Raw genomic sequence first — 24,779 nt, forward strand, 5'->3', positions numbered from 1 at the left:
AAAACGGGAGTGCGGTATTTCATAAAGTTTAACTCTCTAACCAAGGGTTCTGTGTCTTTATTCTCCTGGTCTTTAATCAGAGTGTGTTTCCTTTGTTAGGAAGGATAAGAATCACTTCCTGCTAAGAATCCGAGCTGAAAATGTGTCCCCCATTTCTGAGTGTCTTGAAACTTCCTGTGTCACCCCATCAAGCTTCCCCCAGGGGAAAGCAGCTCAGGGTATTATTATTTAATCCTGCCAAGTCCAGGAGCATAGAGGCTCCCTGTGCCTGGCTTATCTTCCCTTGCTAGGCTGGGAGCCTCCTGAGCCCAGGGACTATGCTATTTATCTATTTATCCCTATTGCACAATCTCTGATCAAAACATTCATATGGAAGGTACTCAATATTTTTTTTTCCTTTTTTTGGATGAAAAAGCTGTTTGATAAAGACCCATCTGGAAAGGGCTCACAGGGGAGAGAATGCTTCCACTGCACTGAGCCACATATCCGTTCCAATCTGTTATAAGTCTTGGATCTGAAGAAGGAGTAAAGGAATCTTGTTTCTATAAATACTACCTCCTCCTTATTTCCATCCTCAAGAATCCCTGATATTCAAGGAATTCCTCAGCCTAAAAAATAAATAACCAAAGAGTGCCTTCCATCTGTGATTCTCAACGCTGGCTGAATGTTAGAATCACCTGGGGAGCTCCTAAAAACGATGGACTCCAGGGCCCTACTTTAGAATAATTTAGTCAGAATCTATGGGGGCAGGCCCCAGACACGTCATTTCTGCTAGTCCTTGCAGCAGTCCCATATGATAGGTGTTATTATCCCCTTTTCCAGATGAGGAAACTGAGGCTCAGAAAGGTTAAGAATTTTCCCATTACACATCTAATAAGACACAGAACAAGACTGGTCCTCACAAAGCTCTCAAATGTTTGTTGTTTTTGTTAAGTGCTTTCCATAACATATTTTTACAACATGTGAGGCAGCCCCATGGAGCACCCTTACCTGCTAAGCTGTGGACGGGCTGGTGTCAGACACAGAGAGCCATTCGCCCACACACAGCAGGAGGGGCCCTTCGCTCACCCAAGCAGAGCAGCCACAAACCCTAACTGTCTCTGAACCGTCAGCTGTCCCATTACATCTTGGCACCATGACCAGGATGACTGTTTTCTCTTGAGGAACCAGAAGGTCAGGGCAGCACAAATGTTAGGGTGGGTGGCCAGGCCAGAAGTCAACATCTTCTGTAAATATTACTGTGAATTTTGAACACTTTCAATTCCTGAACGATGCTGTGTGTTTGGGTTTCAGTGAGTATAAGCACATGGGATGAAATTTGATTTTAAAAAGGTGAGATGAATGAACGGATTGATATGGATAAACCAAAAGTAGGGACGCAGGCCTTCCTCCTCTCTACTCCGTTGCTTTCGTTTTAGTCATTCCCCCAAAAAACAGGAAAACGCAAAGCAATTCTCAGTAAGACTAAAGAGTTCTGCTAAAAATGCCCATCTTTGTGAGTTAGAGACTCTCATCAACTTTTATTCCCCCAAATGCTGCATGAGGAGCTACTTTTCCTGCTGCTCCTAGTGAATCTGGAGCTGGCGAAACTTCTCGAGGCGGGATGGAGCGGCCGCCAGATGCCGGGTTCCAGTGGAGGCTGACTTCTCTCCCCAGCTTGTGGCTGACAGGGGACAAGCCTTCCACAATATGGATCTCGTTGTCTGAACGCCCTCCGCTCAGCAACGCCCCTTGTCAGAGCACAGAACCCGCGGTTATATCACAGACCAGCCCAGGAAACAGCTCGTCATGAATCACCCAGGCTCATGGACTTCTGCCCAACAAAGAGCTCCAGCTCTGGGAAGCTGTCTGGCCTAGCCTTTCTTGCTGTCCCAGTGGAAAAGCAGGTACTTTCCAACTGGTCCTGTAGAAAACCAGTGAAGGATCACACAAGGCAGGTGTATTCAAGCCAGTCCGTTGCTTTATCTTCTCACATGCACAAATGCTATTTTTCATACCAGCTGCATCCTAAACCCTGAGTTAAGATGGTGATTAGTGGTGGTGGTGGGCGTCTCAGTAGGAGCTTTCTTAAGAAGAAAAGGCTTTGATTGAGCCAATGAAAGCTGTTGCCAGGGAACCAGATGCCATGAACAGGCCACTCCAGCAGCGTAAGAATACAAGCCGGGAGTGCTGGACTGAGCATTAAGTGTACTTGGCAGCTGAGTCCTAGGAGGCCCATTAACCCTTTGCACACCTAACCCTGTCTAGACAGTGAATCAAGAGAAGGATTATTGTAAAATCTGAAAAGCCACCCCTGCCATCAGTCTCTCCATTGGAATGTACCATTTCAAAGATGCTCTCCTGCTTGACTAGCTCCCCCGGAAACCTGCTTTGGAGTGGGCTGGTGGCAGAGGTGGGCATGAACAGGACTGGCTGGAGCCTGAGGTTCTGCAGAGGGCACTGCTCACGTCTGATCACACTTGTTATAATGCTACTGAGTCCTCTCAACTGTGGTAGAGTTTTGTGCGGTCTTTTGGCCTCTGGAGAAGGGACTCTGCTACCCCAGGTGGGTCTGCTCTCTGAGACATGAAGGAAGTGCTTCCCCTCTTCCCTGAATATATACTCACAGATCCTCCTGGGGGCAACCAGAGGTCGGCAGCCTCTGCCCCATTTTAAGGTTCTTACCTGGAGGGACGTGGGCACAGGCTCCTTTCTGGGAAAACGGGGGGAAAGGGCAAAGCTGCTGTGGATGGGCCTCCCAATGTCCCTCCCAAGGCATACTGCCCTCTGTCGGTGCCATTTCTTCCTCGCTCTCTTTCCTCCCCAATCAATCCCAAAGTCAGGCATCTGTTCTGGGTCCCATCCCTGCACAGTGTGGTTAATTCAATCTCTGCAGAGGGGCTTGCACCTTGACTCAGTTCTCAGGAAGGTCTGAATGCTTTCCCACAGGGAACTATGAAGGCTGAGTAACAGGCAATGAGGTTAGCTGTGGGCCAGGGGCTCCTGGGTTCACACGAGGGGTGCACTCTTGCAATGCCAGGCCTTGAGGGGCAGGCTCTCCCAGAACCTAGGCTCCCTGATGCCCCTCCTCTTCCTCAGACTGTCAGCTCCAGCTCCCTGGCTGCTCCCCTCCTGGGGCTGTGAGTGAAGATACCGATTTGTACATCAAAATCTCACTGAGGTGGGCAAAGAGTGGGAAGAGAGTTTGTGTGCACCTTGGGTTGTGCAATACCTACGTGCCTGGAAAGATACATGTTTCATACATCGGATTAACATTTCCCTAAAATGATTAGCAGACAGCTCACAATTCTTACCCTGTGGTGGTTGGAAGGTATAAAAGCCGTTCTCATCATAGAGTGTGCACAGTGAACTGGAAGTCAGGCAACAGAGGCGTGTCTGGCTGTGGGGCCCAGAGACTTGCTGTCCACTGCACATGAGAGTTCCTAGTGTGAGGAAACGGTTTTCAGAGGATCCTTTCGTACAGAGCTCCCCCCCACCCGCTGCCGTGTGCTCACAGCGGGGAGGGAATTCATGTGTGTTCTGGGTTAGGGACAGGGATTGTTTGTTAAGTAATATTTTCTATTTATTGAGCACGTGTTACATGAGGCTCTACACTCAGTGCCTTATGGATCGTCTTATTGGTTAATTAAACAAACATCACTGTAACAACATTTGATGAAAATCAGAAGAAAAAATTTACCCACAACCATACCAATGACATAAGATAAAACATAAGAAGAGAAAATATTATATCTTCTTACTTTAATGTTCAATGGTTCTAAATGATCAGAATCCAGGTACTTCTGATGAAGGGCGTCTGCTCTGAGATTCTCCTCTGAGAATTAACGTCACTACTGGTCTCGTCACCCTCCAGGGGTCGGTTCCCGAGCAGGTTCGTTGCGTCTGCCCCCTGTGATGAGTTGCAGGCTGGAATAGTGACTGATGTTCCCCACGTTATGAAAGAACCAAGAATGTGTGATTTTTATTTCTTCTCCAACCTTACTATCTCCCCACCATAAATTTAAAAGCTTGCAATTACTGTGAGCACTCCTGCTAATAAAATGAAGCCCTGAGCAAAACATAACTAAATATTTCACACTCCCAAGGCAAACCCTTCAGAAAGATCTAAATGAAATAGATGTCCAGTCCCTCCCTCCTGAGCTGGGCGGGCCACATGGCCGTAATTTATAGACAAGGAGAGAATGGCAACAGGAGTCATCGCTGACACATTCCCCTTTGCTATGATTCTAGAGTATCTTTATTGCCTTTTGCATTTTCTCCTTTCAAACCCGACCTGGCCACATGAGAAATTAGCCCCAGCCTCCAAACAAGCCAAGTAACTCATCCTCAGCAAGTCTGCGCTTCTTCCAACAAGTCTGGAGGGCTGTATCTTCCACACTGATTCTCTTGGTGTCCTTTCAGCCTTCAAATACCAAGTTTTTGATGGTCTGAGTCTTTAACCTATGGCTCTAAGCTTCTTCCTGTAGGCAAACCACTAGCTACTAAGATAGGCTTTGGTTTAATCCTCTTCTTTCATATATCTTTCATAATCGCTCCAAGATCATTACCTACCTCTCTGGCCATGTTATAAAGTAAGAAACAAATATTTATTCAGCTGTTACTATATGCAAGGGGTGCTACGGGAAGTAGGAAGAATTATAAGAGGCTGTCCCTACCTTCTGAAGACTTACAGTCTAGCTGGGAGTATAAAACACCAGCAGATGGAAAGAGTCTTGATGCAAGGCGATGCTGATTGTCATATACGTGGTCCACATCTTTAAAAAAACCCTTATTTTGACTTTCTCACGCAACTTGTCTTTAGTGCTTATGGCAGACAACTGTGGATGGCTCTATCAGCCTTCATTCCACCCCCATGCCAGCGCGGGAGGTTAGAAAGCTGAAAATATGATTTCCTAGACTCCTGTGCAACTAGATGTGCAAGGTAAAGTGAGGAGAAGCGAGGCTGGGGAGGCTGGAGTGTTTCAGGCCTTCGCAGCAGCCAGACACAGATCCAGCGTCCAGTCACCAGCTTTGTGGCTGAAGAGGGCACCAAGATGGCCTCCATCGCGGCAGCTTCCCGAGCACTGGCCGTTAGCCATTGTGAATAGTCACTCCTACTCTCTTGCAGAAGTGGGATGAACAGCAGGCTGGGATTAGGACCAAACTGGGACAAGGTCTCACTTCACCTCTGGTTTGCTCTGTGGCTTTGTGCAAAACCATTCAATCACTCTGTGCACTGATCTTTCCTCTTTGGGTAAGAAGGGCAACACCAACGACTCTTCTGGGAGGCTGCCCTGTAGGTGAGCACAGTTCCTAGAAAACACTACCACACTGCCCTTCGAAGCGGGTGGGAGCCTGACGCTACCCCCTAGGCCACCTCCCCAGAGCAGCGTCCATTCACCGCATGCACTTTGGAGCAAGGGACAAATTCTTGAGCACACTGGGGACATGACCATTGAATAACATCTCTTTTCTTTGTTTCATGTGGTTTCTCTTTATTTACAGAGTGCCATGGTTATTCACGATGCTTTACAAACCATAAAAGCGAGGTCTCCACTCTATAGAATTTACAGTGTAATTTAAACAGACATGCTGCATGGGCTGACAGGTCCGACATGCCAGGAGATGGGGTTGGTGTTATATAACATGGGTGTGGAGAGTTTCTTCTTGAGTTATAAATACTTTCCAGTTACAAGGGCCTTTCATCTGCGATCCCCAAGCACTTTAGAATAGCAATAACCTCGATTGCTTTCTAAATGCACTTCCCATAAACTGCTGTGGGGACTGAGTAAATGCTCTTAAATGTCTATTAATTGATCTGTACATCTGTTCATTGTCCATATTAAACAGCATGGATGTAAACACGACAGTTTGGGGGGGGCCCACTTTGAGCTGTGGTCTTGCCGTTCACAGATTACAACCTCAGAGAGGCCTGGTGGCCTTGCCACAGCATTGAGAGGGCCAGATGGGCGCTTGGGTATTTTGCCAGGTGAGATGCTCACTCAACCTAGACTTCCTGGGGGCCTGGCTCACCATTTATGGATGAGTTAACATTTCCAAGTCAGGTGAGCTCAGAGAAGGAATTTCCTCTGGAGAAACTTGGAGTCATTCCTTGGCTGACGATAGTGGCTCTCGTTGGGGTCCCAGTCTCTCTGTCATTTTCCTCTTATGCTACCTTACCTCCCTGAGTAAGGGCGTTTCAAAATGGCAACAGTTATATTTCATTGCAGCTGGTGTGGACTTTCCCCTGCATGTCTCCACCCAAGACCATTGAGCAAGTGATTATTCCTGACCTAGTTTGCAAATTCATTCAAATCCAAGGGAAGGTTGGCCCGAGTGGCAAGACCCTGAAAGTCTACCCAGAGGTTTATGAGGTTAGCATGCTTCCTTCTGTCCATCCTTCACACTGTTCTCGGAAGCATCCTTCTAGAACCTAGATAGGATCAATCACCCCCCTGCTTAAAGAACCGACCTGAAGAACGAAGTCCAAAGAGGCTTAGCAGGCCCGTGTGGCCTCACAGTCCCGGGCGGCCGGCCTGTCTCTCCAGCTCCAGCTCTGCCCTCATGACCTGAGGCTCTGGCTACACCAGAGAAGCTGTCCTTCGCCAGCAGCCTCAGACGCTCCTGTCCATGCCTCCTGCAACCCCCTCTTTCGTCTTCCCTCCTCACCATACACTACTGCCCATTAAAGTCACCGCTCATATCGCTCATCTTCGAGCCTTCTACGAGGCCACCACCAGGCATCACCCCCCAACACACCTCTTTTCCTACAGTACCTACATATCTCCAGCTCTGTTATCCATTAGCATAGCTGTCACGTCATCTTTCAGGCCCTGGTTCACACGTACCCATCTTCTCACCCTGCCGGAAGCTTCTCGATGGCAGGGACCCATGTCTCACATGGAGGAACCTCTCGGGGAAGTTGTGATGAAGGGTACCATTTGCCCTTTGAAGGGGCAGAGAGGGAAAAGAGAGGAACCACTGCAGCTTCGGACCCCTGGTGACTATCCGGAACCCTAACTTTGCAGGATTCTGTCTCACCTGCTCCGAGGAGGGCACTCCACAGTAATGTCGCCTGATCCACTTTCAGATCATAAAGTGCTAAATTCAGTTTTTTGTTCTCTTTGCTATATGTTTTTTTCTTAGATTTTAATTTGCTAAAATATGCATAACATAAAATTTGTCATTTTAAGCATTTTTAAATGTGCCTTTCACTAGTATTAAGTACATTCACGTCGTTGCCCAGTACCCATTAAACACGGCTTTCCATTCCCTCCTCCCACACCGCCTGGCAAACCCCATTCCACTTCTGTCTCGATGAATTTGACTGCTCTAAATATCTTCTATGGTCGGAATCATACAATATTTGTCCCTTTGTTACCAGCTTATTTCACTTAGGATAATGTCTTCAGGTTTCATTCATATTGTAGCGTGTGTCTGAATTTCTTTCCTTTTCAAGGTTGAGTAATATTCCATTGTATGTATATGCCAAATTTTGTTTATCCATTCATCTGTCAGTGGACACGATTATTTTCACATTTTGGCTATTGTGAATAATGCTGCTATAAACGTGAGTGTTCAAATATCTATTTGAATCCCTGCTTTCACTTCATTTGTATTATATACCCAGAAGTGGAATTGCTGGATCACATGGTGATTCCATGTTTAATTTTTGAGGAGCTGCCAGACTGCTTCCCACAGCTGCTGCAGCATTTTACATTCCCACCAGCAGTGCACAAGGGTCCCAATTTCTCCACGTCCTCATAGACACTTGTTATTTTCTGGGTTTTTTTTTTTCAATAATAGCTATCCTAATGGATGTTGAAGTGGCATCCATGTGGTTTAAACTAAATTCAGTTTTGATCCTCTGCATTCACTGTCTTGATTCCCCATGGTAAATCCAATCTAGTTACAGAACATGACCTCTGGTTCCTCCTCGTGAGACTTGAGCCTGCCTCCTGGCAAGGTTGCCCCCACGGAGGGAGATCTCAAGGATAACTGGGCCTGTAGCCTCCTGTACTGCTTCATGCAGGTCAGCAGGGGGCACTCTCACAAGACTACCAATGAGGTTCTGCCGACACATGACACGGCAGGTTGCTTTTCCAGGCCAAAGCAGTGTCCTTGGTCACCACCAAAAGCGCCTTTTTGTTCCCTGACCCACTTCCCCCCGTCCATCCTCCTTGCCGTGTCAGCATCGAGGAGAACCAAGCAGCCCAGGTCGTAGCAGTGTTTCTCAAGGAAGGTGACACTGGCATTCTGAGTAGGACAATTCTTCATTATGCAGGATAGTCCCACACACTGAAGAACGGTTAGCATCCTGGGCCCCTGCTTGCTAAATGCCAGCCTTGACCCCCAGTCTTTGTGGCAATTAATAGCCTGCCACCCATATCTCCCAAGTGCCCCCCCTCTGGAGACAGGAGTTGCCAAGAGAGAACCAGGTGTGCAAAGGGGTCTGGAGATCCCCAGGACCCCGCGCTCAGCCGTGCAAAGCAGCAAGTGCCAGAGAGTGGCCTGCAGTCCAGTCAAGGTAAGCGTCACAGGTGGTTTTAGGTGACCCAGACGACTCCTCTGGGTCTGTTCATGGTTAGTTGACAGTGACAGGCTCACATATCAGAAGGGGGAAGACACACTCTAAAAGAAGATGAGTACTATAACAGAGAAAATATCCCAACACGCCCCTCCCCCTCGAAATCAAGGCTTGCAATCTGAGCCTGGTCACTTCAGTGCCGCTGGACCCTCCCTCCCCCCAGTGGCGAGCACTGCCCTCAGCAGCCGCTGCCCTGCCCAGGCTGGTTTAAGGGCCTGCACTTCCGTGTGCTGCCATAGCAACCGGGAAACAACCTGCTTTCACAATGAGAAGGATGGTGCTGCGGCCGGACATGTAGATGCCCATGGCCAGCGGTAACAGAGCAACAGCACCAACAGCACCAAGGGACAACAAGGGTGCAGGCGAAGGGAGAGAGCCTGCCCAGTGTGGACAGTCCTGGGCTTGAGGAGTCTGGGTTTGTGGTTTACTTTTTCTCCCGACAAAGACGCACACTGTCTCAACTGTGTGGCTGGTTGTTATTAAGAAGCTGCTGTACGAGGGGAAATGTGTTTAATAAAAGGCCCAGTGTTTGTGGTCTTCTTGGGCTCCCTACTGAGCTCGGGAAACCTTGAGGTGTGACCAGCTCTCAGTCTTCAAAACCAGGATGAACTGCCTTGAGAAGGGTGGGCGCGGGGAAAACACGTTCTCGCTCTCTCTCCTGAGCCGGGGACACGGGAGGCTGGTCCAGAACAAACAGAAGCTAGAAGTCTATTTTGAACCAGAGGTGAGTCTTACAGCTGAATGAAGGCGCATTTCGGGGCTGGGGCAGGAATGTTCTATTTTTCCATGTGGGGCTGAGCCATGTGTGTTCAGTTTGTTTTGTTAGGGGAGAGGGGCTTGCTGGCAGGTCTCCCCTCCTCCTTATCAGGAAAATAATGTGGTTTGCCTGACACACCAAGATTGCCACTGGGAGCCTCTTCCTTCCCTTGCACACTCACAGCCTCATTTGCTTTAGACCAAAGGAGATTCCAGATTGTCTACAATTTGGATGGTTTGGTTCAAGACCAGAATTTCCACCTGGGTTCTAGGCAAGTGGATGGCTGTCTGGTTTTTGGAAGTCATGCTCTGTGGTTGAAATGCTGTGTATGTTCATACCATTTCAACGGCTTCCTTGAACTTTCTGGAATTCAACCCACAGGACTCATATTTAATATCGGCAAAAAAAAATTCTCATTTTAAAAGACTTTAAAGAGGTGGCAAAATTCCCTTGTTGTACTGGAATTTTATTTCATTAAGTCCTACCAGGAATAAGAAATCCATTGAGAGTACTTTGAAAATTTTGGATCACACAGAGATTTCCCTTGTCATGGTAGTTTGTCGTGATATTTGACCTTTGCTATACTAAAAGTCACATAAAGTTTCAAAGGACCTCTGTGGCCAATGGCATTTATTTACTTACAAGATATGTAACTACTTTACAGGCTCCTAAATAGCCAAATTAGGTAATGTTACAGAGCATCTGGAATGTATAGAAATTCTCCCTGTGTACAGCAGAAGTGACAGATTGGAATGGTTTTCTCCTATTTAAACTGCCAGCTAGTCCAGGTCTAATTTCAAAGTTACCTGCTGCCCTTGGTAATTTTGACTACTTACTTGCATACCAGGAAACTTTACCTGGCCTGTAAACTACACTCTACCCCATTGACGCCTCCAGGCACGAATGGCTCCCCTGAAAGTTGTGTGGGGTAAAACAGAACCGGGACCTGAGTTCTGCTAACTCTGACACGTGGAGGACAAAATCAGTTGCTAAGAGGAGTGATTATGTTTCGTGACACCATGTGAGCAGAGAAAACTAGTCACTAAAAAATATCAAATTCCTTGTACAAGCAGTATTTGTCATAAAAGGGCCTTCCACAGTGGATCATTCAAAGTGGCTTCTTTCCGTTGCAGGATTACTTGAACTGGAAGTCCCCAGAAAATTATGTCCTGGTCAGCAAACCGCGAGATGGGGGCAGGGCCAAGCAGCACACGTGGAGCCTGTTTCTTCCTAAAACATTCAGCACTCGAAAGGGCGCCCTGATCCTGTACTCAGAAGGTCTAGCGGTATCAGCATGGACCCCCGCAGAGAGGAGAAAAGGCCCCTACGGCCCCACAGGTCCCAGAAAGAGGCTGGATCTCGAACTGCACACGCTTCAGGACCTCAAGGAAGCCATCCTAGCCTACGGAAGGAGACAGGTAGGCAGAGCAGCGCCTGGGGGTCGGGGACCGCGCTGGCCTGCATGTCTAGAAATCCACTTGTAGTTTTGGATACAACTTCTTCTCAGATCCTAAGGAAGGTGTGAAATCCTCAGACCTCCATTTCTTTGTCTCTAAAATGGGATGGTACTCTCGGTCCTCTCTGATGCACACAATTGTTGCGAGGCTTAAATGAGATACTGTCTGTGAAAGGGTTCTGGAAAGCATCCAGAGCTATATCGTTATTATTTTGTGTTTTCCTTCCCGCTAGAGTAACACAAAGTCCTTTTCAGCATTCAGACAGATCCGGGCCAGTAGACGTTTCATCAGAATCCTTGAAATCCTGTCTCGTAGCTGCAAGCATCATCATTACACCTCTGATGTTCTTGGCTTTGTGGAAATGAGAAGGAGAACATTTTAAATATTTACCTTGAGCCCTTCAGCGTCTGCAGGATGAGTTAATGACTTTTTCCATTCTGAATTTATTATTAAGGGGAAACCCTTGTGCTCATTTTTCTGATTCATACTTTCTTATGTCTTATGAGATGTGCACATGGCCCCTGCTTTATGTAACTGTGTGCATCAGCCCCTTGGCTGAGGCCCTGAGGGAGACTGGGAAGACGTGGCACTTTGTGAAATTCTAGGTCATAGGTGGCGAGTTACTCCCTAGTTTAAAAGTCTACTGGCTTCTCCTTCCCCACAGGATCAAGTCATTAGCTTCTTGCACCAGGTCCTTCATGGGCTGCCTTTCTCTTCCGTCTGTAGCCATGTCTTTCACTTGTTCTTAGCACCACCTTGACCACGGACCCCTAGAGGCCCTATGGATGTGAAGAGCTCACCATTCCCCCAACACCCCATGCTCTTTTGTGACTCCACGCTTTTGCACATGCTTCTGAAGCTGGAAAACTCCCACTCATCCTTCAAAACACAATTCGGATGCCATCTCCTCGGTGAAGACTTCCCCCACTTCCCTGGGCAGAGATAGCCCATTGCCCCCTCCTCCAGGAACATTCCCAAACCATCATCGTTTCCATTTCTCTCTTTGCCCATCTGTTGCCATCTCCTTGAGGGCAGGGACCATGTCTAAATCATTTCCAGAAAATAGTGAGTACCCACAAATGTTTGTGGAATGAATCAATCATGTGCGATACTTTTAATGTTTCTTAGATCATCTCCCAGCATCATGATTGGGCAATTTGTCACCCACCCCACCCTAGGCAGAGCTTCCAAAGGGGAGATTCGTCTGCTCCTTTCGCTTCTCTCAAAATACAGAGACGTTTAATGACCTTGACCAAATGTCCAATTGTCTTTTGTCTTAAAATTATAAATTCTTGGATGAAAGGAAACCAATTGTTGAATGCTTACCAACACTTTATAGACATTATTTTATTTAATCTTCACAGTGACCCTGTGAGATATGGTTTTTCTTGGCCCCTTTTATAGCCGAGGGAACTGAGGCTCAGAGGAATTAAGTGATTTGGCCAAGATCTCAGAGCTAATAAATGACAGAGCCAAGATTCAAACCCAGGACTATCTACCTCTCCAGGGCCACCATGCTTTGCACTTCGCCCTATTTTCTGTGGATTTGGAATGGCCTCCAGAAGTCATTGTGCCAGGACTTGGCCTGCTTGCCATTACAGCCTCACCCTTCTCTTACTCTGCTCTGCATCATGGTGGAGTTGACCACAGGCTACATATAATTCCACAAACATCTGTGTCAACTGGCTTTTTATTGAATTTGCCAATGGAAGATACTGGAAGGAGAATAGAGAGGGAGAAGAGGAAAGACAGGGTATTTCTCGCCTCCCATTCTACCTGGGGTGGTGAGAAGCACCTGCCTCATCTCTGTGGTCCAGGCCCAAATAGACATGCCCACTGTGGCTCCAGGTTCCTCCAGGTAACCGCACCTGCTCATCCCTCTGTCCTTTAGCCTGGGGGTGGTGCTGGCTTCCTGATGTTACTGATCTTAGTGTTGCCTCACCATCTTTTTGGCTTCTGAGCTCTCTAATCACCTGTGTGACCAATTGCCTGAATTAAATTCCTTCTGTGTTTAAATACCTAGGGCGGTTTCTGTTTCCTGGTTGGACACTGACATATAGGCTAACTTATCGCCCAGAGTAAGCATACCTCCCACAGTTTTCAGACACTTGTCCATATAGTTTAAATATTTCAGGCAACAGGGATCTTATTACTTTATAACATAGATGAGTCTATTTGGGGACAGCTTCATTTTTAGTTAGCCTTGAGCTCAATGAAAAAAAGAAGTTCCTGTCTTCCCGTGCTAACCATCTACTAGATTTATAACACACACCTGCCCAAGACAGAACTCTCTAGTCTAACTCCAGGTGGGTGGGAGGGAAATGGTATGAGGAAAGCAGAAAGGAAAGAAAAGGTTTGGAACAGTAGCAGGGCCAGGATGTGAGATTAGAGGACACAGTAGATTAAAATAGGAGGAGAAGCGGCTCAAAAGGGACGTGGGGTTATAGAAGACGAACACCTCGGAAGAGGAGAGCCTTGTAAACTACAGAGCAGCATCCGATTATGAAAACTACAGACTGTGAGAAACTTTTTCAACCGTAATATCCAGTGCCAGGTAGGCTGTGGGGAAATGAGCTGCCTCATACACAAGTTACACGACATTTCGGGAGGGCATTTTGGTAAAAGCCTAGAAAGGGCTGAACCTCTTTGATTCACGATTCCACTTTTAGGAATTTACCTTAGGAAATAATCAGAGGTGTGCCCAAAGATTTATGCACAAGAATGTTTGTTACAGGATTATTTATTACTATACAAAATACTGAAAATAATAACTGTGCAACAATGGAACATTGACTAAATAATTTGTGTACAGTCGTATAATGGATTTTGATTCAGGCAATAAAGTCACGTATTAGTCATGAATAACTTGAGAAAATATTCACGGTATTTTGTTGTGTGTGTGTGTGTAAGGAAGATTGGCCCTGAGCTAACATCTGTGCCAACCTTCCCCTACTTTGTATGTGGGATGCCGCCACAGCATGGCTTGATGAGCGGTGTAGAGGTCCGTCCCTGGGATCTGAACCTGTGAACCCTGGGCTGCTGAAGCAGAGTGCACAAACTTAACGACGATGCCACCAGGCTGGCCCCTTATGGTGTATTTTTTAAAAGCAGGTTACAAAATAGTATTCATATGATAAGAATACCAATGCTCATTAACATTTTTTTCAGTATTTTCTATGCTCCTGCCACTGTCCTAAGCGCTTTCCGTGTATAGCTCATGTATGCTTTCTGTCCATCCTGGGGCTAGGTGGAGTATCACCCCATTTTGAGGTGAGGAAATTGAAGCACAGAAAGTCTGAGTAATTCACTCAAGATTATACAGCCATATAGATAATTGCACCAGAATTGAAGACTAGGCTGTGTAGATAACATCGTACCTAATATAATCCCAATTTTTAAAAATTGGTTATACAAACAGGAGGATACACATCAAAATTTTACCATGGGTGTTGAGATTATAAATCATATTTTTATTTATACGTATATTTTTACCAAACATCATTTTTTTTAAAGTCATGGAATTTTTAAGATAAAATAACAATCTATGGCTTTGAAGGAGGTAGATGGTGAAAGAGAGAGAGAGGTAGACCCTAGAGAGCCAGGTGGGATCAGGAAGGGAAATGAAATAGCAAAATAGAAAAAACATTCTCCCCACATCTCAAACAGCACTGTAAGTGAAGCCCACCAATAACCACACCATCTGTTCCTCAGGTCAGTATTTCCTTGTCCAAATAGTACAGTTTGTGAGTTAAAAACACCACATTCAAAGTAAAAGAGCCAAGATGGGGAGGGGGAAGGGGGGAATAGTTAAGTAGTGCTGCTCACAGAAGGTTCCATCCTGGCTGGACCGTGAATCAGGAAACCCACAAAACGCAGGCTCGGTCCAGACCTGTGAGAGTCTCAGCTGTCACAGGGAGGGGCAGTCAAAGCTCTAAGGCACCTACAGTCGTTTTTGGTTCTATATGTGGGTCTAATGACATGAACGTGGCAATACGTCCAGGTTTCATAGCTCAACATGGGCCTGCTCTTTAACTCGCTTGATGGCCCAACTTCCTGATGAGCAAAGACCAAGTGCTAAGTCAGGAGATTAGATGCCAGAGGTCTTCCACTTCTGGCTACACACAGATATGTTGGGTGTTTGGTTTTTTTAAAAAAAAAAAACCAGAAGGAAATGGTTGTTCAAACATTCCCAGAGTTAAAACCATTCATCTTGAAACCTTTAATTCATTCAGCTTCCCATTATTTAGAAACCAAATAGCTATAAAACCTAAATAACCATAATTTGGGGTAGTATCTAAATGATAGTTATAATGATGCTCTCGTAGCGTAGCAGAATCCTCAAGTGGCTCGCAAATCATCCGAAATATTAAATAATTTTCACATTGTGTAGTATTTCTTATTCTTATATTTTTAGGATTTTGTAAATCTTGTGATTTTTTTAAATGTCCAACAGTGGGACATTGATTAAATAATGTATTTAAAATACTTTGATTTAAAAATCCAATTCATAGAGCAGCTCATTTCTCTGAGAGGTAAGCAGGATTCAGATTATTATAGTTGATTTCAACCAAGGTTCCATTGCTGCTGCCATCTCCCTTATACGTGTGGTTACATTTAAGAGTATCGTCAACCTTGTTCCTCTGACTCTATCCTGACTCATTCTATGCTGCCTAATTTCTCCCCACATCTCAATACTCAAGGCGCTCACTCTTTAGTTGGCATTTTCAGCCAAAGTCCAACCTAGGAAGGCACCTTCAGGTTACCATTCTATTTGGTAATATCATAAGAAATATGTTTTTTGAATGAAGTTTAGTTTTCTATCCTAACCATAATGTAGGCTCATCACACAAAGTATAAAAATATAGAAAAGTAGGAAGAAAAATAAATTATCCTTTCAGCCAAAGATCAGGAGGACGAAGTTCCCTTTGCAGGTTCTCACCAATAACCTGTTCCTTCTTCCGTGGTGTCCCTAAGAAGTGATAGGGCTGTGATGGCCATCAACAAAGTGTCCAGTGGGCACCAAAGCCACACAAGGGAGAAAGTGACTGACGGCTCTTCTGCCGAGAATCCTCCATGCGAGAAGCTCTTGAGCTGTGACACTGGGAGCCTTTAATAGACCTGGAAGTAGGAAGGATCAGCCGAGGACATGGGCCAACCGTGACTAGGAGGTCACGGCAATGTCGACAACAGCTAACACTTAGGGTGCGCTTAGGGTGTGCCAGGCATTTTATTTGTAACCTCGCTCAATCTGCACTGTCTGTGAGCTGGATGTTAGAGTTACCTCCATTTTGTGGGAGGAAAAACTGAGGCTTGAAGTTTAACTTGAAAATGTTACAAACGTTGCAAACGTGGAATCATGTTACAAGACCCAAGTGGTGCTGCTGGGTCTGGAGCCCAGACAGCAGATCCCAGAGCCCCACTCTGAAACCCTGGAGGGCCTGATTTTGAAGATTCCCCATGAGCTAGAGAGAAGAAGCCTCTCCCCAGCTCTAAAGGCGTCTTTAAAAAGGGACCTGGGTCTTCCAACACACCTGTTAAAACCCTTTACCATTCTGGGAAAGCAAATCAGGTTTTCACTAAAATCAGTCTGGGTTATTGGTAACACCTTCATAGTAAGCCGTATAGACGATCCAGTGGACTCCTACGTTTCTAGGCTTTATGTACTTCATCCATGGGTTCCCTTGTGTAACCAGTGGATAGAGAGTATTTATAAGAACGGCACACATTTCAGTGGCCTGTGCTATTACCCTCGTCATCATTCTGAGCACTTTACCCTTATTATCTCCTGTAACCTTCACGACAACTTTATAAAGTACGTGCTCTTTTTTTATTGTGGTAAAATATACATCATTCAAAATGTACCATTTTACTCACTTTTAAGTGTGCAGTTCAGTAGCATTAAGTATATTCACATTTGTTGTGCAACCGTCACCACCATCTATCTCCAGAACTTTGACCATCTTGCAAAACTTAAACTCTCTACCCGTTAAACAATAGTTCCCTGTTTCCGCTTCCTCCCGACTACTGGCAACCATCATTCTATCTTTTGTCTCTTTGAATTTGACGGCCCTAAGTACCTCAGGTGAATGGAATCTTATAGTAGTTATCCTTTTAGTATTTTGTGACTGGCTTATTTCACTTAGCATAATGTCTTCAAAGTTCATTCATGTTGTAGCATGTATCAGAATAATAGTCCACTATGTATATGTATATATATGTATGTAACACATTTTATTTGTACGTAACACATTTTATGTATGTGTTTACAACACATTTTGTTTGCCCATTCATCCACTGATGGACACTTAGATTGCTGTCATGTTTTGTGTGAAAAATGCTGCTATAAATATGGGAGTACAAATACCTGTTCGTGTCCCTGTTTTCAGTTCTTTTGGGTATATACCCGGAAGTGGAATTGCTGGATCACATGGTAATTCTATTTTCAATGTTTAGAGGAACTGCTGTACTGTTTTCATAGTGGTGGCGGCATCACTTTATGTTCCCATCAGCAATGCACAGGGGTTCCAATTTCACCACATCCTCATCACCGCTTGTGATTTTTTTTAAATCGAGGTCATGTTGCTTTATAACATTGTGTGATTTCAGGTGAATATTATTATTATATATCAGTTTCTGTATAGACTGCATTGTGCTCACCACTAATAGTCTGGTTTTTATCCATCATCATACATATGTGCCCTTTTACCCGTTTCGCCCACCACCCCGCCCAACTCCTTTCTCCCCTGGTAACCACTAATTTGTTCTCTTTGTCCATGTGTTTATCTTCCACATATGAGTGAAATCATACAGTGTTTGTCTTTCTCTGTCTGGCTTAGTTCACTTAACATCACACCCTCAACATCCAACCATGTTGTTCCAAACGGGACGATTTTGTCTTCTTTTATGGCTGAATAGTATTCCATTGTATATATATACACATCTTCTTTATCCAATCATCAGCTGATGGGCACTTGGATTGCTTCCATGTCTTGGCTATTGTGAATTCTGCTACAGTGAACATAGTGGTGCATAAATCTCTTTGAATTGTTGATTTCAAGTTCTTTGGATAAATACCCAGTAGTGGGATGGTTGGACCAAATGGCATTTCTATTTTTAATTTTTTTAGAAATATCCATGCTGTTTTCCATAGTAGCTGCACCAGTTTGCATTCTCACCAACAGTGTATGGGGCTTCCCTTTTCTCCACATCCTCTCCAACACTTATTATTTCTCATCTTGTTAATTATAGCCATTCTGACAGGTGTGAGGTGATATCTCATTGTAGTTTTGATTTGCATTTCCCTAAAAATTAATGACATTGAACATCTTTTCACGTGCCTGTTGGCCATCTGTATATCTTCTTTGGAAAAATGTCTGTTCATATCCTCTGCCCATTTTTTGAGCAGGTTGTTTGTCTTTTTGTTGTTGATTTGTATGAGTTCTTTATATATTGTGGAAATAAACCCCTTGTTGGATATATGATTTGCAAATATTTTCTCCCCTTTGGTGGGTTATATTTTTGTGTTGTTGATGGTTTCTCTTGCCTTGCAGAAGCTTTTTAGTCTGATGTAGTCCCATTTGTTTATTTTTTCTTTTGTTTCCCTTTCCTGAGTAGACATCGTATTCAAAAAGATACTGCTAAGACTGAAGTCAAATAGTGTATTGCCTATGTTTTCTTCTAGGAGTTTTATGGCTTCAGGTCTTACATTCAAGTCTTTAATCCATTTGAGTTAATTTTTGTGTATGGTGTAAGATAATGGTCTACTTTCATTCTTTTGCATGTGGCTGTCCAATTTTCCCAGCACCATTTATTGAGGAGACTTTCCTTCCTCCACTGTATGTTCCTGGCTTCCTTGTCAAAGATTAGCTGTCTGTAGATGTGTGGTTTTATTTCTGGGCTTTCAATTCTGTTCCATTGATCTGTGTGTGTCTGTTTTTATGCCGGTACCACGCTGTTTTGGTTACTATAGCTTTGTAGTATATTTTGACGCCAGAGATTGTGATGCCTCCAGCTTTGTTCTTTTTTCTCAGGATTCTTTCAGCTATTCGGGGTCTTTTGTTGTTCCACATAAATTTTAGGATTCTTGGTTTTATTTCTGTGAAGAATGTCATTGGAATACTGATTGGGATTGCATTGAATCTGTAGATTGCTTTAGGTAGTATGAACCTTTCAACTATGTTTATTCTTCCAATGCATGAGCATGGAATATCTTTCCATTTCTTTATGTCTTCTTCGATTTCTTTCAATAATGTTTTGTAGCTTTCAATGTACAGATCTTTCACCTCTGGTTAAGCTTATTCCTAGATATTTTATTCTTTTTATTGAGATTGTAAATTGGATTGTATTCTTGAGTTCTCTTTCTGTTACTTCATTATTAGAGGATAGAAATGCAACTGATTTTTGTAAATTGATTTTGTGCCCTGCAACTTTGCTGTAGTTGTTGATTATTTCTAATAACTTTCTTGTGGATCCTTTAGGGTTTTCTTTATATAGAATCATGTCATCCACAAACAATCAGAGTTTTACTTCTTCCTTTCCAATTTGGATTCCTTTTATTTCTATTTCTTGCCTAATTGCTCTGGCCAAAACCTCCAGTACTACATTGAATAGGAGTGGTAAGAGTGGGCACCTTTGTCATGCTTCTGTTCTCAGATGGATGGCTTTCAGTTTTTCACCATTAGGTATGATGTTGGCTGTGGGTTTGTCATGTGTGGCCTTTATCATGTTGAGATACTTTCCTTCTATCCCCATTTTATTGAGAGTTTTTATCATAAATAGATGTTGGATCTTGTCAAATGCTCTCTCTGTACCTATTGAGATGATCATGTGATTTTCATTCCTCATTTTGTTAATGTGGTGTATCACATTGATTGATTTGCAGATGTTGAACCATCCCTGCATCCTTGGTATAAATCCCACTTGATCATGATGTATGATCCTTTTAATGTATTGCTGTACTAGATTTGCCAATATTTTATTGAGGATTTTTGCATCTATGATCATCAGTGATATTGGCTTGTAATTTTCCTTTTTTGTGTTGTCCTTGTCTGGTTTTGGTATCAGGATGATATTGACCTCATAGAATGAGTTAGGAAGTGTTCCATCTTCTTCAATTTTTTGGAATAGTTTGAGAAGGATAGGTAAATCTTCTTTAAATATGTGGCAGAATTCTCCAGAGAAGCCATCTGGGCCTGGACTTTTATTTTTTGGGAGGTTTTCGGTTACTGTTTCCATCTCTTTACTTGTGATTGGTCTATTCAGATTCTCTCTTTCTTCTTGGGTCAGTTTTGGGAGGTTGTATGAGTCTAAGAATTTATCCATTTCTTCTAGGTTGTCCAGTTGTTGGCATATAGTTTTTCATAGTATTCTCTTATAATCCTTTGTGTTTCTGTGGTATCCAGTGTAATTTCTCCTCTTTCATTTCTAATTTTATTTATTTGAGCCTTCTCTCTTTTTTTCTTAGTGAGTCTGGCTAAGGGTTTGTCAGTTTTGTTTATCTTCTTAAAGACCAGCTCTTAGCTTCATTGATCTTTTCTATTGATTTTTTAGTCCCTATTTCACTTATTTCTGCTCTAATATTTATTATTTCCCTCTTTCTGTTGACTTGGGGCTTTCTGTGTTCTTCTTTTTTTAGTTCCGTTAGGTGTAGTTTAAGATTACTTATTTGAGATTTTTCTTGTTTGTTGAGATGAGCCTGTATTACTATAAGTTTCCCTCTTAGCACAACTTTTGCTGCATCCCATAAGAGTTGGTATGTTGTGTTTTCATTTTCATTTGTCTCCAGGTGTTTTTTAATTTCTCCTCTGACTTCTTCATTGATCCAATGGTTGTTCAGTAGCATGTTGTTTAGTCTCTACTAATTTGTGATTTCCCCTGCCTTTTTCTATTTTTTTTAATTGTGGTAACAATGGTTTATAACATATAAATTTCAGGTGTACATCACTATATTTTGATTTCTGTGTAGATTACATCATGTTCACCACCCAGAGACTAATTACAATCCATCACCATACATATGTAATGATGTTTCACCTTCCTCCTTCCCACCTTCCCCTCTGGTAACCACCAATCCACTCTGTCTCTATGTGTTTGTTTGTTGTTGTTTTTATCTTCTATTTATGAGTGAGATCATATTTGGCTTTCTCCCTCCGACTTATTTTGCTTAGCATAATGCCCTCAAGGTCCATGCAGGTTGTCACAAATGGCAATATTTCATCCTTTTTTATATCTGAGTAGTATTCCATTGTGTATATATACCACATTTTCTTTATCCATTCATCCCTTGATGGGCACCTAGGTTGCTTCTAAGTCTTGGCTATTGTGAATAATGCTGCAATGAACATAGGGGTGCATATATCTTTACATGTTCATGTTTTCATCTTCTTTGCATAAATACCCAGCAGTGGAGTAGCTGGATTGTATGGTAGTCCTCTTCTTAATTTTTTGAGAAATCTCCATGCTGTTTTCCATAGTGGCTGCACTAGTTTGCATTCCCACCAGTAGTGTATGGGCATTCCCTTTTCTCCGCATCCTTTCCAACACTTGTTATTTCCTGTCTTGTTACTTATAGCCATTCTGACTTGCATGAGGTGATATCTGATTGTAGTTTTGATTTGCATTTCCCTGATAATTAGTGATATTGAACATCTTTTCATGTGCCTGTTGGCCATCTGTATATCTTCTTTGGATAAATGTCTGTTCAGATCTTTTGCCCATTTTAAATTGAGTTGTTAATTTTTTGCTGTTGAGATATATGAGCTCTTTATATATTTTGGACATTAACCACTTATCAGATGTATGTTTTGCAAATATCTTCTCCCAATTGTTAGGTTGTCTTTTCATTTTGTTGATGGTTTCCCTTGTTGTGCAGAAACTTTTTAGTTTGATGTAGTCCCATTTATTTGTTTTTTTCTATTGTTTTCTTGCCTGGTCAGACATGGTACTTGAAAATATGCTGCTAAGACCAGTGTTAAAGAGGATCCTGCCTATGTTTTCTTCTAGAAGTTTCATGGCTTCAGATCTTACATTCAAGTCTTTAATCCATTTTGAGTTAATTTTTGTATATGGTATAAGATAATGGTCTACTTTCATTCTTTCGCATGTGGTTGTCCAGTTTTACCAGCACCATTTATTGAAGAGACTTTCCTTTCTCCCTTGTATGTTCTTGGCTCCCTTGTCAAAAATTAGCTGTCCATTGATGTGTGGGCTTATTTCTGGGCTCTCAACTCTGTTCCATTCATCTGTGTGCCTCCTTGTGTGTGAGTACCATGCTATTTTTTTTCTTCTGCTTTATCTCCCCAAATCCCCCTGGTACATAGGTGTATATTTTAGTTGCAGGTCCTTCTAGTTGTGGCATATGGGACGCTGCCTCAAGGTGGCCTGACGAGCGGTGCCATGTCCGCACCCACGATCCGAACCAACAAAACCCTGTGCCACCGCAGCAGAGCTCACGAACTTAACCACTCGGCCATGGGGCCAGCCCCCATATTTGAAGTCAGGGAGTGTGATACCTCCAGCTTTGTTCTTTTTTCTCAGGATTGCTTTGGCTATTTGAGGTCTTTTCTTGTTCCAAATAAACTTTAGGATTCTTTGTTCTATTTCTATGAAAAATTTTGTTGGAACCTTGATAGGGATTGCATTGAATCTGTAGATTGCTTTAGGAAGTATAGACCTTTTAACTATGTTAGTTCTTCCAATCCAAGAGCACAGAATGTCTTTCCATTTCTTTGTGTCTTCTTTGATTTCTTTCAATGTTTTTTTTTTAATTGAGTTTATGATAGTTTACAATCTTGTGAAACCTCAGCTGTACATTATTGTTTGTCAGCCATGTTGTAGGTACACCACTTCACCCTTTGTGCCCACTCCCCACCCCCTTTTCCCCTGGTAGCCACTAATCCGTTCTCTTTGTCTACATGTTTAACTTCCACATATGAGTGGGGTCGTACAGAGGTTGTCTTTCTCTATCTGGCTTATTTCACTTAACATAATTCCCTCAAGGTCCATCCATGTTGTTGTGAATGGGATGATTTTATTCTTTTTTTATGCCTGAGTAGTATTCCATTGTATATATCTATACCACATCTTCTTTGTCCAGTCATCAGTTGATGGACACTTAGGTTGCTTCCACGTCCTGGCTATTGTAAATAACGCTGCAATGAACATAGGGGTGCATGGGACTTTTGGAATTGCTGACTTCAAGTTCTTTGGATAAATACTCAGTAGTGGGATGGCTGAGTCATATGGTATTTCTATTTTTAATTTTTTGAGAAATCTCCATACTGTTTTCCATAGTGGCTGCACCAGTTTGCATTCCCACCAGCAGTGTATGAGGGTTCCTTTTTCTCCACATCCTCTCCAAGATTTGCTTTTTTTTCTTTTGGTTATTTTTGCCATTCTAATGAGTGTAAGGTGATATTTTAGTGTGGTTTTGATTTGCATTTCCCTGATGATCAGTGATGATAAACATCTTTTCATGTGCCTGTTGGCTGTCCATATATCTTCTTTGGAGAAATGTCCGTTCATGTCTCCTGCCCATTTTTTGATTAGGTTGTTTGATTTTTTGTTGTTGAGTTGTGTGAGGTCTTTGTATGTTATGGAGATTAACCCTTTGTCGGATATATGACTTGCAAATATTTTTTCTCAATTAGTGGGTTGTTTTTTTGTTTCAATCCTGTTTTCCTTGCCTTGAAGAAGCTCTTTAGTCTGATGAAGTCCCATTTGTTTATTCTTTCTATTGTTTCCCTTGTCTGAGAAGACATGGTGTCCAAAAACATCCTTTTAATACTGATGTCAGAATGTACTGCCTATATTTTCTTCTAGAAGCCTTATGTTACACCATTCACAAAAATAAACTCAAAATGGATCAACGATCTTCCAATAATGTTTCATAGTTTTCAGTGTACAGGTCTTTCACCTCTTTGTTTGACTTTATTCCTAGGTATTTTATTCATTTTTTTTGCAATTGTAAATGGGATTGTGTTCTTGATTTCTCTTTCTGCTAGTTCATGGTTAGTGTATAGAAATGCAACTGATTTTTGTAAGTTGCTTTTGTACCCTGCAACTTTACTGTAGTTGTTGATTAATTCTAATAGTTTTCAGATGGATTCTTTAGGGTTTTCATTTAAGGTCAACATTTCCTTATTGATCTTCTGTTTGATGATCTATCCATTGGTGTAGTAGAGTGTTAAAGTCCCCTACTATTATTGTGTTGCTATCTAGTTCTCCTTTTATGTGTGTTAATAATTGCTTTATATATTTAGGTGCTCCTATGTTGGGTGCATGGATATTTACAAGGATTATATCCTTTTGTTGGATTGTTCCCTTTATCATTATGTAATGCCCTTCTTTGTCTCGTTACAGTTGTTATTCTAAAGTCTATTTTGTCTGATATGTCTTGCTACCCCAGCTTTCTTTTCATTGCCATATGCATGGAGTATCTTTTCCCATCTCTTCACTTTTAGTTTGTGAGCGTCTTTAGGTCTGAAGTATGTCCATTGTATGCAGCATATCTATGGGTCTTGTTTTTATTATCCAATCGGCCACTGTATGCCTTTTGCTTAGAGCATTTAGCCCATTGACATTTAAAGTAGCTATTGATAAGAATGTACTTATTGCCATTTTGTTACTTTTTTTCTATGTTTTAGTATTTCTTCTGTGTTGCTTTCCTCTTCTCTTCCTCTCTTCTTTTGTGGCTTGATGGCTTTCTTTAGTATTATGTTTGAGTTTCTTTCTCTTAATTTTTTGTGTATTTACTATAGGTTTCTGGTTTGTTATTGCCATGAGGTTCATATATAATAACCTATGTATATAGCAATCTATATTAAGTTGGTGGTCTCTTTAGTTTGACTTCTTTTACTCCCCTCCTCCCACATTTTATGTCTTTGATATTGTATCTAACCTCTTTTGTTGTGCATGTGTATCCATTACCATCTTATCACAGAAATAGACAGTTTAGTACTTTTGTCTTTTGACCTTCATATTAGCTTCATAGGTGGTGGGT

At 42.8% G+C, this 24,779-nt stretch overlaps 1 protein-coding gene across 3 annotated transcripts in view; it reads left to right on the top strand.

Annotated features, from left to right (window-relative positions):
- The first annotated feature begins 8,801 nt into the window (after window positions 1-8,801).
- KIAA2012 (KIAA2012 ortholog) overlaps window positions 8,802-24,779 on the top strand; it is a 105,566-nt gene continuing 89,588 nt past the window's right edge. The window contains exons 1-2 of one of the 3 annotated variants that reach the window (XM_044768431.2): window positions 8,802-9,290; window positions 10,457-10,741. In XM_044768431.2, the coding sequence (XP_044624366.2) occupies window positions 9,171-9,290; window positions 10,457-10,741 (405 nt within the window). In that variant the 5' untranslated portion in view covers window positions 8,802-9,170. The remainder of the gene's footprint in view (window positions 9,291-10,456; window positions 10,742-24,779) is intronic. The other 2 variants (XM_070508410.1, XM_070508409.1) reach the window with 2 other exon arrangements.

Source organism: Equus asinus, chromosome 4 (genome assembly GCF_041296235.1).
Source record: "Equus asinus isolate D_3611 breed Donkey chromosome 4, EquAss-T2T_v2, whole genome shotgun sequence".
NCBI lineage: Eukaryota > Metazoa > Chordata > Mammalia > Perissodactyla > Equidae > Equus > Equus asinus.